We start from the raw sequence: 18,824 nt of genomic DNA, 5'->3' as shown, positions 1-18,824 counted from the left end.
CTCGCTGTGTGGGTATTTAACATGCCCATGAACATATTTTTTCTACTTTGAATTTGACATGGACTAGTCAATCGGACCAGACTGGGACCAGTCTGGACTGGACTCAACACGAACGGATGAGAATTGGAATGAACTTTAGGTAAGGTTAGTTCTTTGCTGAAAGCTTGTGCCGTAGTGGGATTGTCAAACCCTAATCTCTATTACCCAAAGAAGTCATCTAAGGCATTTTATTACAAGCATCCGGCTTCTAGAGGAATCCATTTGGTCTCAACATGTTGAATGTCCTCATCTGCTCCTTATCCAACAACTTTGTACATTACAGAGCATAATGCAGAAACGTGCATTCACAAAAATAATGATAATTCTCTTTATTTTCAATGTTGTGTGTATTATCAATCTTTTTATTGATTGAATACACATGTTTCTACTTTAATGAATATTTTCTTACCGATATTTAATTAAATTGGATGGTTGCTCTTTTGGTAGGCATCCCGCATGCTGAAGTCTCATTGCGTGCATTCTGAAGTCAATAAAAACACTTGGGTACGATCTGTAACCCTAAAAAACTTGAGTTTCCACACAAACCTCAAGGGTATTGTGTAGTACATGGGGAAAAGCCATGTCTCTTCTCCCCTCCCCCCAAATTCCATCTTTACCCCTCGACAAATCTCCAAGACCCGAAGGAATCTTCTAAGGCAGCACAAATGTCTAGCCTCCAGAGGTATCCACACAATCTCCACGCGTTGAAATTTCTTATCTACTTTCATTTTTCAGCTTCGTATATTATCCATCATAATACATCTAGACGCTAGACACTTGTGCTGCTCACATTCCCCATTTATGACATTGTCTTAATATTTTCAGTGTTTTTAGGTATTCTCCATAACCCAAATGATTCTTATAAAGCAGCACAAGTGTCTAGCCTCTAGAGGTATCCACAAAATCTCCACACATTGAAATTTCTTATCTGATTTCATTTTTCGGCTTCGTATATTATCCATCATAATACAGCTTCTTGCATTCCCCATTTATGACATTGTCTTAATATTTTTTCAGTGTTTTTGGGTTTTATCAATATTTATATTGGTTGAATACATGTATTTTGACTTTAATCCAATATTGCCTATCAAGATTGAATTAAATTGAATGCCCGCTAGCTTGGTAACCAACCTGCAAGTGCAAATATGCATGTCAAAGACTTGTCATGTGCCTTCTCAAGTCAATAAAAACACTCGATCCAATTCTCAACCTAAAAAAACTTTATAATATGCCACATACCCCATGAGGATTGTATCCTACCCGAGAAATGCCACAAACCCATTTCCCCACCCGAGGAAGAATCGAGGACATAATCAGCAACGCTGATGACCCAAACAAGTCATATGAGGTCACACAAGTGTCCAGCCTCTAGGTGTATCTACGGTCTCAACACATTTGATGTACTCCTCTGCTCCTTTTTCAGTAGCTTTGTATGTTATCTTAATGAATATATGTATAATGCAGCTTTATTCGTATATATATTACCTTAATGAATACTAATTATCAATACATAACTAAATTGACAATCAGTTATTTTCCCAAAACCTAAACCCATTTACTGATTTCAGCAGCCACCCGCACGTGCAAACACGCACGTGCCCTCTCAAGTCAGTAAATACACCAGGTCCAATCCGCAACCCTAAAAAACTTGAAAATCTGCCACGTACCGAAGAGTGTCATGTCCTACCTAGAAAAATGCCACGTACCCCATTTCCCCCCTTAAAAATCCCAACTTTGCCCCTCAAGAAATCTCCATAGCTGAGGAAGAAGCAAGGAAGGAACCAGCAGATTTGTATTTTTGTTTTATGAACATATGCATATATATATCTGAACTTAACGAATACTGATTATCAATATTTAATTAAATTGATAACCATTTCTTTCTCCCAACACTTAAAACCCATTTACTGATGTCAGTAGCCACCTCGCACGTGCAAACCCGCACGTGGAAGCCACGTCACGTGCCCGCTCAAGTCAATAAAAACACCCGGTCCAATCCGCAACCCTAAAAAACTTGAGATTCCGCCACGTACCCCATGGGCAACGTGTCCTATCTAGAAAAAAGCCACGTACCACTTCCCTCCTTAAAAATCCCAACTTTGCCCTTCAAGAAATCTCCATGGCCGAGGGAGAAGCGAGGAAGGAATCAGCGGCGAGGATGACCCACATAAGAAACGAGCAACGACGGATCTTTTGCATCGCGACCCAGATCGTATTTTGTGTAAAAATAGATTCTTGTTCATTCATTTCTACTTGGTTTTCGGCGATTTCATCTGAAGTTTGTGACCCGTCTCGCCCTAATAAACCAGAATAGGGGCGCTCCCCGGCGAATCGCGTGAGTTCCTCTCCCCTCTCTTGTTGATCTCGTTCCTCGCGTTTCAAATCTCCATCCTGTAATTAATCATCGTATTTACTCCGCTTGATCATAGAGAAACGCCATCGTCGTTTTACTGCGAGGTAAACAACGGCGTCTGCTCATGTACAGATTAGGTGAAGTTCTCCCTCTTCGTTTCTCTCGAACTGCTGCTGTTCTTGTTCTTATTTGGGGTAGCGGCTTAAATGTGGTATTGATGGCGCCGGCATTATTCCCCAAATGCAGAAAACGTGGTTTGAAACTCGGGGCCATTGAAGGCTTTCTGTGGAGAATGTTGCGTGTGTAGGTAGATTAGCCATGGCAGACAGCTGGGGTTTTAATCCTTTGTGAGGGGACGAATCTGGGTGGGGGTTTTATGATCGAAACCCTCGCTGGTTTGTTCTCATTGGGTCTGTCTTCTTTGTTCAAATTCTTCGTTTTCTGTCGGAGTTTTAAGCATTTGTAAACCCCTTGTTTGGGAAATTAACCGCGGTTTCGGAGTAATCTGGGCAGTTTCTTCGGTTCATGTGAAATTTCTTTTTTTGGTGGGGATTTTCTAGCGTGGCGATCCTCTCTTGAAGCTTAATCTTGCTCGTAAATGTTCTTCCGGACATCAAATCGCAGTTTCCGAGGGAAGGGCCTGATCTATCGGTTGCTAGGGCTCCATGAGAAGCTAGTTTCATTGGGTTTGTTCTCGTCTTCTTCTTGGGTTTTTTCGTTTTTTGTGAGAAATTTTCATGCGTAATAAGCCTCTCATCAAGCTTAGTTTATCTTAGAGTGAAAAAGGGCTGATCTCTCGTTCGAAGGCGATGACTGAAGTTGCGGAAGAGAAGGCGATCGAGAAGGGTAAACAGATGGAAGCGGCGATATCTTCTTCTCCGATTGATGTAACAACAGATGGGAATAATTACAGTCCCTATCCCCCGCCGATTGCAAAGTACGATGAAGTGATTGCGGATAGAGAGCTGTTCATCAGGTCTCTGGAGAAGCTCCACGCCACTCTCGGAACCAAATTCATGTACGTTTCCTTGGATTTCTTCGTTCGGCAGAAACAATCTTCCGTTTCTCCGAGAAGTTTGAATCTTTTTATGCTTGGAAAATGTTGGGCATTGATGATGCATTGAAATGCCGGAAAGATTTTCTACCATTTTCTTATTTCTTTTGGATTTTGATTGCTTTCTGCTTAGATGATTTCCCTTGCATTTTTCTAGGGTTCCTACTATTGGTGGGAAAGAGCTCGATCTCCATCGCCTGTTCGTTGAGGTTACTTCTCGTGGTGGTATTGAGAAGGTGAAGTTCGATAGATATGTTATTACTGGACGGCTTGGTTTTTGGAGCATTTAGCTGAACATTTTATGCTTTTTTTACCTTCAATCTCGCAAGTTGAAATCGTGGAAAAACATTTGATGGTGACTAAACCAAAACTTTAGGCTGTTGAATGCCACCATTTTTAACGAACAATAAGTATTTCGGGAATGTGGGAATTCAGGGTCGTTCTTCCTCCTCTTACCAGAAATTTGCAGAGTAGCAAGCAGTATTTTGAATAATGTCAATCTGGTTTGATAAATAATCATAGTTCTGGGCATTAGAACCAAGTGGATGAGCAAATTATGTTTTTTTTAAGGAAATTGCGAATATGGGCGTTGACCCAGCATTTCTCCCTCTTATCTTTCTCCATTCTCAGGTCATAAGAGAGAGAAGATGGAAGGAGATAACGGCTGTCTTCAGTTTTCCGTCCACGGCGACGAACGCTTCATTCGTTTTGCGGAAATATTACATGTCTCTGATGCATCACTACGAAAAGATTTATTTCTTTGGCGCCAAGGGCTGGAATCCTACCCCACCCGGTGTGTTTTCTTACGCCTTTTCGATTGGAATCAATTAAAATCCTATTTTTTAGGAAACAAAAATCTCATTTTTTGGGTTGTTTTGAACAGTTATGATATGTTATTGTCTTCTTAAATAACTTTCGTTAAGAAACTACGTTTTTTTTTCCTTTGTTTTTTCAGCAGAGAAGCCTTCCGAGCAGGGGCCTACTCCTGAGAGCGGAGGTCCATTCCAGAAGCGAAAAAGAAGCGTTGGCGATCATCTTTCCTTAGGTGTCTTATCCGTTTGCCCATATTTTGGATTAACCAATTTCCCGTACATTTTGGTCTCTTTTACTATGCTTGATTTGCTGATAGAAGCTGTGATTGGCTTCTAATTATAGCTGTATTGTATCGGTTCTACTGTTTTTTTTTAATCTCAAATGCCTAATTGTTAATGATTCTTGGTATGCTGGTCTGAGCTGTAAACTGAACGATAATGTCAATTTCCTATATTTTTGGTCTGTAAGAGCCCCAACTTTTATCTTGCGTTGTTGAAGCTTCTAGTTATAGCTATTTATTTTCGATTTTATTGTCTTCCATGCATTAATGTTACAAATCTCCTGGCATTTTTAAGAAGCATGGTTTTTAGGAAATTATTTGCGTCTATCTTTTAAAATTATGCCCGTAATTTTATGATGTGCAGAAAATTTGTGCGACTCAGAATTTTTTTTTTCATACGCTGTGAAAATGTTTGAATCATTTTTATCTCAGGAAGCGCCCAAATGCCTGCTAATTATCCGGTGGTGGGCGTGATTGATGGGAAGTTTGAGCACGGATATCTGGTCACCGTAATGGTGGGCGCAGAGAAGCTGAAGGGCGTTCTTTACCACACTGCCGGCTACGCCCCGGGGACCGTGCCGCTGAGCCTCCCTGCAGGCAACAGCACCACCTTGGCTGGCGGAGGTAGGCGGCGCCGCCGTCGTAAGAAGCTGAGCACACTCGACCCAACTCACCCGAAGCCGAACCGCAGTGGGTACAACTTCTTCTTCGCCGAGCAGCATGCCAGGCTGAAGCCTCTGCACCCGGGCAAGGACCGGGAGATCAGCAAGATCATCGGCGATCTTTGGAGCAAGCTCTCTGACTCCGAGAAATCCGTGAGTTGCCCGAAAGTTAATTATACATAAAAGCTCGAATCTTTGGGTTTTTTCTTCTTGTTCTTAATCTTTGGGTCAACTCAGGTGTACCAGGAGAGAGGAGTACAGGACAAGGAGCGGTATAAGAGCGAGATGGTGGTGTACCGGGAGAGGCAGAAGACTGGAGGACAGGTGGTGATCTGCAATGCTGTGCCCATCAGACAACAGCTGACTGAGCTTCCAGCGAATGGGCTGCCGGCAAACGGGCCGCCAGAGAAGATGATGGAGGCGGCCGGAGCGCCGGCAATTTCTTTGGAGAATGGCGGTGGGAGCTCGACCGGGACGGAGGCGGAGAGGAAGCTGGGCAGTGACTCAACCGAGACAGAAACGTCAACGGAGGCAGACGGGGGCGTGGAGTCGGCGAATCGGGAGTCACTCACTGACTCTGATGGGTTTGAGCTTCGCCGGCGGGATAATGCTGAGGAGGTCTCTGGTCCGGACGGTGGCGGCGGTGTTGGTGGCGGCGGCATTGCTGGTGAAGTCTGAGATCAGCGGCGGAACCGTCTGTTGTCATTAGATTTGAGACGTGTTTCTCCTTCGTTTTCGATGTCGAAGCCACAGATTAGAGAGAACATGGGTTGAACCAGAGGGAGAAAAGAGGGTGTTGTACTTTCAGCTTTACTAACTTAGCTAGTGTTGCAAATGAGAGAACAGACTTATTAGGACAATGGGGGAGATACTTATTATATATGTATACAGTCTTATACAGGGTGGCATTCTACTTTCAGCTTTTCATGTTATAATTCTAGAGCGAGAAAGAGGGAGATTAGATGAGTAGTCTATGAATAAAAAAGATAAGAGAGAAGGGATATTTAGACTCAAAGAAAATCAAGGATTCAAGATTAGGGAATGTGCAATCAAGGATTCCCTAGATTGGTCTGATCACCGCAACCTACCTGCCATCAGATAAATGTAACACTTGATAGTTCATTTCTTTAAGGAATAGACAGATTGAAGGGTGTCATTCACCGCACCTTTTTAGTTCATAAGGGAAGAGAGGAGATTAGTAAGAAAATCAGCAAGTGTTGGTTTTTCTCGATAGGCACACCCTAAGAGGGAGATAAATATATAGCTCTAAAATTTACTTAACTATCAATTTAATCTAGTATCTAACTAAAAAAAAGACATTTGTGTTATACTAGAAGGATGATTTGTGTGCTTTTTCAAAAGTTAGGGCTAGCTTCTAAATCCTGTATCTGGGATATCCTAACTCAGAGCTGTTCTAGCCCCTCACCGATTTGTTGAGGCCACAACTAAAGCAAAAATTACACAATAATAAGACACTGAAAGTAAAAAAAATTGATAGTGAGATCTGTTGTCATAGACACCCAAAGCCTCCCGCAGATCAATAGTATCACCTCATAGTCTACTTAGTTCCTCAAGCCCTCTAGGACAGCCTCATAGATCTAATTAAGCACAATAACAATTGATACATAAGTTGATCAAAAGTAAGCTCAGACTTTGTTCTCTAAGGTCAATTCTCCCCTCTAAACAAGCCCAAAGAGATGTACATAAAATTAAAAATATCATTCAAGTATCTCACTAAATATTTAACACAAATATTGATGTGAGAATCTCTCTTTTGATATCTTGAGAAACAAAGGTATCGATATCACATTAGTAAGTACATTTTTTAAATATACCTCCCTTCTGCCTTTTGTTACTTGTCCACGTGCTCTTTCTTTATTCAGACCTCGTTCTTCACTAATGTCGGCAGAAAGGGTGCTCTTAAGATATTCACCTTCCTTACATATATTCATGCAATACAAAAAAATTGAAATAACTGCATGAAGTCTCTCTCCCTTTTCTGTCATCCTTTCTGAATAACTACAATAAATTTTCTTTATTGAGTAATCATGAAAGTATTTTTATTTACACCAAAAAACATGATTCCAGTTCCACACTATTGGATTTTTCTTAGGAACAATCTTTGTGTTGAACAAAAAATTGAAAGAAGCACACATACATCATTATAAGCCAATTTTCTACGTAGGTCTCTGGCGGCACCATTTCTAGAATTCAATCCTGTGTCCCTTGTCATTCCAAAAAACATAAAAGCAGTCAATGTAGAAATTAAAAATCCAGTTTTCATAAGCTCATTTGCTGGATGATTTCTAGAATATCAGAATAGATCTTATGTATTTTAATCTGTGGTTAGTAATAACTTTGTGAACCACAAACTCAATAACAATATGTAGATAGTTTCAGCAGATGATTTCTGTCGACTGGATGTTGAAGTGCTGTGTTCACAAAGAGAGAGAGTGTTTACAACAAACTTTGAACCTGAGGATTTTGAGATCGAGAGAATGATAAAGCTCAAGCATATAAAATAGTTAGAGTGAATGGTAAGATGCATTAAATGAAAGTGAGTAAGGGTACATCAATAGTAGCCCCTTTTTGGAAACATCAAGAAAAATAGGTTAAATAGAACAGATGCAATTAAAGAGTACCTGACATCAACTCAATGAGCAAAGCCATAAAGTGGAGTAACCAGATCTCTCCAATCGAGCACTACCACGAGCAGACCCAAATGATCTCTCTCCCACTGGTTTATGACATTTTTGTGATGCAATGCTAGCATTTGATGTAAAGACCAGGTGATAGGAGGAAGATTTGCATGCATCCATTACAAATCCTAATTGATCTGATTTTAATGAATTGTAAATCCCAAAATAATGAGCTGATTTTTCATTCCATTTGATTGGTCAAATTCATAATTGAATGATTACAAATAGCTAAACTCAAGAGGCTGAGTCAGGACGAATTAGTGTAGAAACAAGTTTTATATTGATTTCTTAAATGTTGAAAATTATATTTATGTATACAATTTCATGTTATCATTTACAGATTCCAATGAATGGGATTCGCACATACTATTGATGAGATGAATACATTATAATTAAGTATGGTGATTAAAATTAAATCTAGAGAGCTAAGTCTATCTTATTAAAATAATGTACAAAGCAATAAAGATTGAAGATGATTAAGTTTCCCCTCCCTTATAAAAAGGGGCCATGTACTTGGGTAATTAGGGTATTTACTATTCTCCAAGGCATCCCATACTGAGAGAGATTTCAGACGGTCATCTAATGGTGATCCCAAAGACCTCCCCTCATGAAAGATCATCTTCTCACTCGAAGACCTGACAGACCAATAGAGCCTTAAGCTAGTCATCCTTTACTGATCCAAAAGGCCTTCCCTAATGAATGATCACCTTCTCACTTGAATATATGATAGACATAAGCTATGTTTTGAATTTATGTGTAGTACATTCATCCTTAAGAAGCAGCACAAGCTTTCTTTAGATGTATATATAGGATCTAATTTGGGCTAGGAACCAAGTATGAAATATTAAAGATATGCACATAAACATACATATATGAGAGAGAGAAATATAGAGAGATGAAAAATTACGAGATAAAAAATGGAAGGATTGTTTTAGCTTTTTAGTTAGAATTGCCTGCTTTGGTAGAGCATGCATTTGCTACTTTTGTTTCAAGAGAGAGCCGTGAGTTTAGGCTTTGGAGAATTTGTAATCTCGCTGAAGTAGGAATTGGAATTTAAACAACAGTTCGTAACCAGTTCGTAAACTCGCCCCTTCCCACCAGAACGGCTTTATTGTCTTGGGGAGCGTTAAAGCCTGCTTGTTCTCCATAGTTTTGTTGGTCATCAATATGATGACCTGTCCTAAAGAAAACTTATGTTATTCCCTGAAAAAGAGGGATGTCGTGCTTCTATCAGATCCTCCATATCTACTGTTTAAGCTTGTGTAGGTAGATGTTGCCTGATACGGCCGATAATAGTATATTGTTTGAGATGGAGTAAGGGCCCTTCTCACCTCTTCATCTAGCGAAAAAAAAGTGTTTGAGTGGGGTAAACGAACTTAGGATTGTCAATCTCTTCCTTAAAAATTGGAACAAATCTATGTCGGTCGTTATTTGAAGACAATCTGATGTCAAATTCCAAAAACCAAAGAGAGATTCCCCACTCTTGTTTTATCTGTCTTAGGGAGGAGTGCCAGCCTTGATCCGAGTGGAAGTGCGATGTGTCTGAAAACACGAGATCGTAAATGGATTCAGGGACCATTCTTATCACCTCTTTCATGATCTTTTCTATAGGTAGAACTAATATAAGCGGTAAAAAATTCAACCTATTTCTTTCTTCATATTGTAAAGGGAAGCAAATCCCATTTTTTCTCCGCAACCTCTTTATTTTTTTAAAAAGGCACACACATTCATTTCTCTACTTTGGTTTTGAATTTATGTAAACAGAACATTTATTTCATAACATTATCTTTAATAATATTGACTTTTTAAAACCTCAGAACATGAACTAAATGTTATGAAATAAAGCATTTATAGTGGATGAGCTTCTCCAACTTGATAGAGTCTCACTCATAAAGGAAGATTTGTGTGATAACGCGGCTTGCTTTGCTTTATGATGCTCTGCTCATTCAGATGCTGAACATTTGGTCATTTCTTCACTTCATCCCTTTTGCTCATCGCACTTATAGTTGCACCTTCAAAACCTCGGCTCAGGCTAGTCTCACCACCCATCCAAGGACCAGAATGAATATCCCTGCCTGATGGGTCTACATTCATCCGTACTGTTCACTTCCCCGCCATTCTTGTAACCTTCAACTTTAATTGGCGCATGTGCGTCTGCACCCCCAGAAGTGGACGAGAAAGAAAGGATTTTTCAGAGTTATTGTGGAACCATAGCAGGGAGTTTATTTTCCCGTAAGAGCATTCGATACATCTCTAAGTCCGTAGAAAAGTCAAAGGTTCCTATTTAAGGAAAACTCCCCCTAATCTTAGATGGGTCATTTGAGTGTTTAGCACAGTTCGTATTTGTGCTTATATGATAGGTTACTCCTCTCCGAAAGCTCCGTGTGACCACTTATCACTAGTTATGGCACGAAAAGGCTGGGACACCGACTCCCGCAGAAGGAAGTCCAACAAATGTCAGATGCAAAGCTCCACATGTCATTAAGATCATATTGGCATACTCTCCCAAAAAAGAAAGAGCATACCCCATTGATAACGAGAGTGAGGTACAACAAGGCCTTCTCACGGAGGCGTACATGGACATTACCACTTATACAACAACCAACAAGCAGTTAGCTTTCAAGGAATGGAAATGTGGATGCAATCGACATCAAATTTGATTTTTCTTACAAGAGAGAACATGCATTCCTTCTGATTCTGAATATTCATTGACTTCTTAGAATCTTCATCTTCATTTAATTCATAACCTAAATTCTGATCGGAACCTTCATTTTGTACTATCATCTGTTACACTCTGCTCGCACTCATAAACTCTTGCCTTTATTGATTAACTTATTTAAGAACTCTTGCTCCTAAAATCACGCCTTCAGACCCTCTGGAAAATCTTCCCTGATGATGAGTTCCTATTTTCTAGTGATACACACCCAAGACTCTCTCTATGACTTTGAGAAGATCATTTTTTGACAGACGAGCTACATGGCAAATACTAAAGATATAAGCTGCCGCAAAAGTAGCTCCTAAAGTTGCATTTTCATAAAATTTAATGATATAACAACTTCTTATCTTAGATACTGGTACATTGGTTTGCATTTATAGTCAATAAATAGGTCCGCCTCTATATGATAAAAGAAATTTCCATCTCGTAGCACCATCACAACATCGATTCTCATTCTTATTCCTAGCTCCCCAGGCTGTAACTTTGACTTATAGTATGATGATTTAGTGGAAATATATTTTTTATATAAGTCCCACCAATCAAAGAGTTTTTATCGTATTTGAAATACCTTCTACACAAAAGGTTCTGTTAGGAATGAAAGAACCAGGCAGACCGCATATGCTACTTACCAAACAGCGGTAGAGGTGTGACTTTAGGAGTGAAGATGACCTTAAGAAATTAGGAGAAATAAATAAAGATTCATGTGTGATGAAGTCAATTCAGATTTAGATTAAGAAGAATGTAAAAAAAAAAAAAACTAAAAAACTTTGCTACTCGAAGTCATAGAAGGTCTTGCAAAACCTTCTTACAGCAAGTAAATAATGAAAGCTGTGCCTTGGAGAGACATGACCCTCAACCTAGCGATGGGGTTTGCTTCGTGGCCAAATAATTGACTTCGTAACCTCCTATCCCGACTAAATATATGAATGTTAATATTTAGGGTCATACAAATGGCTTTATAATGAACTTTGGAATCCATAATTCCTTATGCAATATTGTTTTAAATGGTTCTAAGATGGATTTGGGAATCCACACTCTTCGCTCCTTAGTTTGGGTTGAAATACCTTTTGTGCTCATCGACATATATCGCATAGGAATCCATCTTTTATGCTCATACATCCCATGATTCCCTAAATACTTACTCCTATGATCCTCGTACCTCCTCATGTCAAAATCTGTAATCTTACATCCATTTATACATCTATTTTCCTTCTTTAGTAATGCAGAAAAATTTTTAGTCAATGATTCATTCTCCATTTTTTACTTTTCTAACCTTTCCTGCATCTCACTCGTTTGATCATTTAATTTCTTCATATCATTTCACAAGTGAAGATTAACTATTTTTAAAGCAAAAAGTCCCACTTGAGATGATATACATGATGGTTTACAGAAATTTTGAGAAGGTGGACTAATGGATGGTAATGATGAATAAACTGTTTTAGGGAAAGAACTAGGTTGAGAAGATCAATCGTCTACCACAGTTTTTTCCTTAGGAATTTTTTTAATGTAATCCTCAAAGTGTACACTTTTGCTATTAGAAATACCTAAAATAAGGGAGACAATATTATCTTCTTTTCTAAGGATTACCTCTCCTTCCTCAATATCAATCATAGCTCTAGCTGTTTTCAAGAAAGATCTACCAAGAACTAAAGGGGTTTTCTTTGATTTCTTCAAGGATCACAAAATCAGATCTGAATCGAAACCCCTCTATATCAATGCAAATATTGGAGATTGTTTCTTTAGAAGCTATCTGGACTCCATCATCAAAACAAACAACATCAGAAGAGGGCATTACCTTTCCTATAGGGTGTCTCGCAAACATAGAAGAAGGTATGATATTCAGATTGGAACTAAGATCTATAACGACATTTTTGAATTTTGTTCCTCTGATTTCACATGTAATTTTGTACTCTCTTTGTTCCAACGACTTCTTATATAAGTTCCTCCTCCTAGAAGGTTTTCCGACAGGTTTTTATAATGTGATTTGAGGGTTGTGGAGTTTTTCATCCTCTACTTCATCTTCTAATTTTACTAATCCTCCACTATTTTCTTTGCTTATCATGTCTCCTATAGGTTCTTGACGTCTATCATTCTCTATTTTTGTAATTCTTTCATTGAACTCCATCATATGATCCTTCACTTGAGACATCATGGATATCATAGTTTGGACAACCGTAACTATTTGAGAATGATCCGGGATAGGAGCACTAATAGGTGAGCCATTGGTTGTTGGAGAGCTTGACCTAGTAGGGATACTAGTAGAGGTGGTATTAATTTGGGAGCTACTACTTACATCCATAATATTAGTAGAAGAACTTATACCTGGACTTATGGCTTTAGGAGATGGTGGCTTCTGATATCTAGAATAGTTTAGAGAATTCCCAAACTCAAAATTAGGGTTTTCAAAAGATTCACTTTTCCTTTCTTCAAAACCCTTCAAGTTTTCCCTAGGATCATCTCTATGATTCCTATAAGAATTTTCCTTAAGTGCAAGGTATTCTTCAAAACTTGGTGGCTCATAAAATTCTCTAAGTTTCCTAGGAACAGTATTTTCATTTTAATCTACAGGATATGTAGGAAATTCCATCATTTTCCTAATCGTTTTACGATGCGTACCTTGTCCAGTGATTGAATTGCTTGGCAGACTTCTATTATGTTCCATTTTCTCCTTTTAGAGGATCTTCCCTTTATGAAATATCAGAGGGTGAGAATGAAAAATAAAATTAAAAAAAATTACCTCAATGGAGGTGTAGAAATCCCAATTGTGATGACCACCTTCTTTTGTAACACAAACACTCAAGAAAAAGATTAGTACGCGTTAGTTCAATAAAAATAAATAAACAAATCTCCGATAGTTTGTTTTGAAATTTCAATCTCTGATAGTTTGTTTTTAAAAAATCAATATATAATAGTTTGTTTTGAGGACAAGTCATATTATCTCAACAAGAAAATCACAACAAATGAAAGATAACTGATAAACTTGGAATTTCCACTATGTGTTTTGATAACTCTAAAATATATGCAAAATTTAATTCAATTCAAGAATGTATAAAAAAATGGATTATCACTCTAGAACAGAATATTCCTGATGAATAATTTAAAATTCTAACCGTGCCTCCCCGGCAACAGCGCTAATTGATAAGCCTAAAAATGATGTGTAATACATCGTTGATCGAGCGTTTAGACTAATACGATAAAATTTATAAATACCCTTAATCACTAAATACAGAATATAGAGCAAGCAAGGGGTCGAACCACAGGGAGGCAGAAAGCAAGACTTTTATCCAATTTTTAATAAATTAATTCAAGAATGAATTAATTTTGCAATTAATAGACCATAATTATACTTAATGATGTTTTTAATTAATCAAAATTAAGTAAAAACTTAATTTTGATTTTAAATATTTTCAGTCAAAAAGCTCAAGAGAGGATAATTTTAATTATAAGATTAGATTAATTCAAATTATTAATTTCCCAATTAATATAAAATTTTAAGACAATTTTTATGAATTAAAATGGGAATTTAATAATCAACAAAGGGGTTTTGAAATTGGACTTCAAGATGGGCGAATTTTTGGATGAAATTTTTTATTTAGGTTTTTTATATGTTGAATTAAATTTACAAACAATCAATTGTGAAATCTAGATAGAGAAACTATGTGAATTAACCTAGAGAGAGAAAGTACAGAATTTGGGGAAATAGTGAAATCTGACCCTAAATTAAAATTCTAAAAATGCATAATTCTTCCAAATTTATTTAAAACTAAAGATTAAAAATCAGATCTCGAATCAGACTCAATTTGCAATGCTAATTTCATTCAAAACAACTTCCAGGGCATGTACATTTTGCCCATGCCAATGCATTTTAGAATCTCTCAAGAAGATGTTCAGAATACAAATCAGAAACTTACAACATTGAATGCAGAATTAAGATCTGTCAGCTTCCAAAGCAACTCCTGTGTCCTTCTTGGCAAAATCCTTAGGGAGAGCTTCAAAAAGTGAATTTTGCCCTTTTCCAGACCTCTATTTAAAGATCCAACCAACTAGATTGGAGAGGGGGAAAAGACAAACATGCCCTCAAAATTTCAGCCCAATCGGACATCTAGATCTCAAGATATCATCGTTTTACTGAGGATTAATCCTAGCCGTTAGATTAATTTATCTCTCCTCCAAGAATCTAGGAAACGGCGTTTTCTGATTGGTTGCCACGTTTTTCTCATTTTCACCCTTCTCAAATTGCGTTCTAACACGTCGTTTTCCGTGGCGCAATCATTGGAGAATGATTCGTGTGTTTAAATGGCTAGAAAAATGCCACGTCACCCCATCAACACTGCTTTAAAATAAAAAAATAAAAAAGAGTACAGCGGTGAGCTTACCGTGATTATTTAATGCACGCGGTGAATCGACTGCGGGCATGTATTAAATACAGTGAAAAATCGATTCTTTTATTGATGCACATGTGTTGGTAGCCGCGTGCAGTTAATGCACGCTGCTTATCGACTCCGGTACGAGGTAGATCACTGTCTATTGAATGCACGCGGACAATTCGCTCATCATGGTAGCGACATGTACCAATAAAAAAGGTCAGATTTTATTTTCAATAAATGATTTGTGTGAAGTAGTGAGGTGCATTTAACTAAATTATTTGTTGCTTATTTATTAAAATTGACAGGTCAACAATGGACTTGCCATCCCCACTTGACACGAGACACATGGCGTCATATGTACATGTGGCACAAACCTATAAAAGTGACGTAGATGTGTCATAAAAGCATTAGGGCTTGACAAAAAGCAAGTTGACATGGTGTGCGTTGATGTGCCGCCATGTCACATGTATCATATCATTATTTATCATACGCCGCAATTCTTGAATTTTACATTTTCCTACAAGGATACATGCACGACATGAACCATCGGTTGATGATAACAAAGGAGGATCTAGGCCAATAATGATTTAGTTAAGGAATATTTGATAACATCAAATTAGATCAATAAAATTATGATTTATACTTATTTTTTACCATGTATTTTTAGATTTTCACTAGCATTATTCACCATTTAAGGTTAAAATGAGAAATTTATGCTTTATTTTGCTAAGCTCTATTTTATATATATTATTGTTTTTTTAGACTAACCACACTTGACTCCTTAGAGTCAAGTGGATTTCTTACTTTTTCTTGGAGTGTCATTTGAACAACAGGACTTACGTAAATACAATGGTGAGTTTGAGATACAAATAGGAGGAAAGTAGAAACTTAAGCCATCTAATAGATAATAAGAAGAGGCCCAATAAACAAGAAGCCCACTTTAGAAGCCCATTCAAACTTCCTTAAGAACCGGGTCAACTAAAGTCAAGAAGTGTGGAACTAATCCACAATTTGAATTTGAAAGACCTATTTCCAAATCTGGGAGGGAGGGAATGTGGATCCAAGCTGGATATCAAGAAATCTTAGCCCTCCAAACCCTTGGAATTAAATCCAATGGCAGGGAGAGTTAGGGCACTTCTATTTAATCTCTTCTCCCCTTTCTTTGTATCTCATCTTGGATTTCTGGGGCTCCCAAATTGTTTTTGAAGGCCTAGTGAATCATATTTCTTTGATTCATTCTGGTTCTACAAGAGTGTGGGAGAGAGAGTTCAAGGGTGATCAAGATTCTTGGGGAAAGAGCACCACTTGGCCGATGGGGGAAGTGGCAATAACGTTTGTGTGACCTCCTGAATGTTTGATTTGAATTTTCTCACCTTTTTTGCTAGATAAATATTCCATTGGATAGCACAGTTTCAGTGTCTTCAGTCTACTACCCGTTGTGGCCAGAGGTTCTCTTTAATATTAAATCTTATTCCTTGCCCTATAAGGTCCCAAAAAATTCTTAAAAGTCACATTTAATTCTTAGAACTTATGTAAAATCAAAATTAATATGTATTCCATTTATTGAAAATAGTTTTGACTAGTTTTTATTTATTTCATCAATTTTTCTCTTTAGAGAATAGTTAAAAAATCTGGAAAAATATAAAATCACCTAAAAAATATTTTAAAATATATTTGAATTTTAATTTACTCTCTCATTCCCCCTCCTTTTGGATTCAACCCTTACCCTATTCGAAGGAAAATTTTATATATATTGTTGCATGAATCAGAGCCTTAATGGCTTATTTAACACAAATTTCTGATTTATCAACGAACAAGAGGAGTGTGATACCTTTTTACTTGTATTGTTGATCTCAATCCAATCGGAAATATGATTTTGAAGTTTGGTTCATAGTTCTGCCTCTTCAAGAATTTTCACAAACATCTAGTGGGCATCGAGGATTTCACCCCAATTTATCCTATTTTCTTTTCAATTTTACTAAATAAAAATAATAAAAATATATTTATTAAATATATAAATTGTTTTATGTTATTATATGATATTACCAAACTATATTTATTACATATAAGTAATTCAATAGCTCTATTACTCTTCCTCTTTCTCTCTTCTTATTCTTTTTTCACTCTACCTAAGTTTTTCTTCTAGAATTAAACAAACTATATTCTCTCTATCTCTTGGAATATGAAATTATTAGCATATACATATTTCTCTCTTTCATTGATCTAATTAAATAATCCTCTCTAAATATTATCATAGTCCCTATACATTCCTCTTTATTCTTCTCTCATATTCCACTGAACTAAATATCCATATTCACTACTTATCTAAACCTAGTATCCGCTTACCTATTATATGTATCTCTTCTTAATTACATGTAACCTGGTCTTAATTATAATTAATAATTACACTAATTATACTTCTTACTACTCATAGTATCCTGACTAATATATTTTCACCTCATCTATCTTACATCGTAATTAAAACTCTAAAAATATATCATCCACTACCTATATTACCATCTTGTTTCAATATAGTCATAGTTTCTCCACTTCCCTATCTACCTCTTTTTACTTATCTTCACCTTTCACTATCTTTATTATTATTACTTCTCTTAATCAACTTATAAATAACCTCTTTCATTACACTTATTCTCATTCTAAATTCTCCATTAACCTAACTTAATTATTAAAATCACCTCTAAAGACCGATCTCTATGGAGACAACCTCACTCCCATAATACACACATTTGACTGATTTTACAGAATAAAAAATTATATTTTATTTAGGAAATTTACATTTAAAACAAAGTAAAATAACAACTTAACTTGCCACCATCATTTATCATAATCCATCTTGTCCACTCAATCGTCTTTGTGTACTTTTTAGTATAGCCAAACCAATAATTATATACAACTCATAAGTATGCACTTGTAAATTGCGGTTAAAATATGACTGTCCTTGCACAAGATGTCTTTGGTGTCTCAAGTCGAATGACTAATATGATCGTGATATGAATCAACATTATAGGTGTTTAGGAATAACGTCATTAAGGGTATCACACTGTTCAATTCAGTGAAGTCTTTTGTTAAAGAGAATCGTTTGTCCTTGATGTCTCTATACTAACATCCAAAAAATCAGCCATATTTATTGTATAATCATGATAACATAGCGCCATTCTTCATGGAATGTTTGATGTCAGTCCCTAGTATCCATAGAATATGTATATTTAGAATGCATGTTTAAGGACCAATGATCATTCTATTATGATCCCATCATAATCCACTCAATCATTTCATGTACTTAGGGACTTCACTATAAACATCACACAAGAAAAATAATGAAAAAATATTTATTTCAATGAACTTATAATAACATGAAGAGTAATTTGTTTTAAGACGACATAATATCCATAAGGCAAAGGTTATAGGAGAAGATCTTATACACTTCTCTATATCTTCTAGATAATGAGTTGTAGCTTGACAACCCATAGGCTAGCAACTTAACCTATCAACTGGGTTAAATGAGGTGCAGCTTGGGACCCCATTGGCTAGGAACTTAGCTACATCAATATAGTTAATAGGGTTGGTCACTAAAGGCTATTGGGCCATTAAATTTGTTAAATAAACTGATATACGGGTCTAGAGGATTACACAAATAAGATCAATTCATGTTGGTAAATATAACCAAAGTGATAAAGACTATTGTGAAAATCCCCAAAATAGTATACATATGGGGGATGTGGACTAGAAATTAGGGTTAATTACATCATTTAAGGCGTCTGGTTTAAGAAAAATGTTTTTAATTGTCCTTAAAGTATAGAGCAAGTAATAGTCAAATCCT

At 36.9% G+C, this 18,824-nt stretch overlaps 1 protein-coding gene across 12 annotated transcripts; it reads left to right on the top strand.

The window, feature by feature from the left end:
• The first annotated feature begins 2,179 nt into the window (after positions 1-2,179).
• LOC144705408 (high mobility group B protein 9-like) lies at positions 2,180-6,120 on the top strand. 12 transcript variants are annotated; one of them, XM_078578065.1, is made up of 10 exons: positions 2,180-2,374; positions 2,469-2,529; positions 2,639-2,695; positions 3,017-3,078; positions 3,169-3,410; positions 3,604-3,682; positions 4,077-4,239; positions 4,402-4,491; positions 4,972-5,354; positions 5,439-6,120. In XM_078578065.1, the coding sequence occupies exons 5-10, from the start codon at positions 3,202-3,204 to the stop codon at positions 5,877-5,879; spliced, it is 1,365 nt and encodes a 454-aa protein (XP_078434191.1). In that variant the 5' UTR covers positions 2,180-2,374; positions 2,469-2,529; positions 2,639-2,695; positions 3,017-3,078; positions 3,169-3,201; the 3' UTR covers positions 5,880-6,120. The 12 variants fall into 12 exon arrangements, with proteins under 12 accessions (XP_078434191.1, XP_078434190.1, XP_078434187.1 ...); XM_078578064.1 differs by having other exon boundaries at positions 2,639-2,699; XM_078578061.1 differs by having other exon boundaries at positions 2,639-2,802.
• Positions 6,121-18,824: the final 12,704 nt, after the last annotated feature.

Source organism: Wolffia australiana, chromosome 7 (assembly GCF_029677425.1).
Source record: "Wolffia australiana isolate 7733 chromosome 7, ASM2967742v1".
Classification (NCBI taxonomy): domain Eukaryota; kingdom Viridiplantae; phylum Streptophyta; class Magnoliopsida; order Alismatales; family Araceae; genus Wolffia; species Wolffia australiana.
The sequence above is the reverse complement of the archived record's forward strand: the minus strand, read 5'-3'. Positions and strand labels throughout refer to the sequence as shown.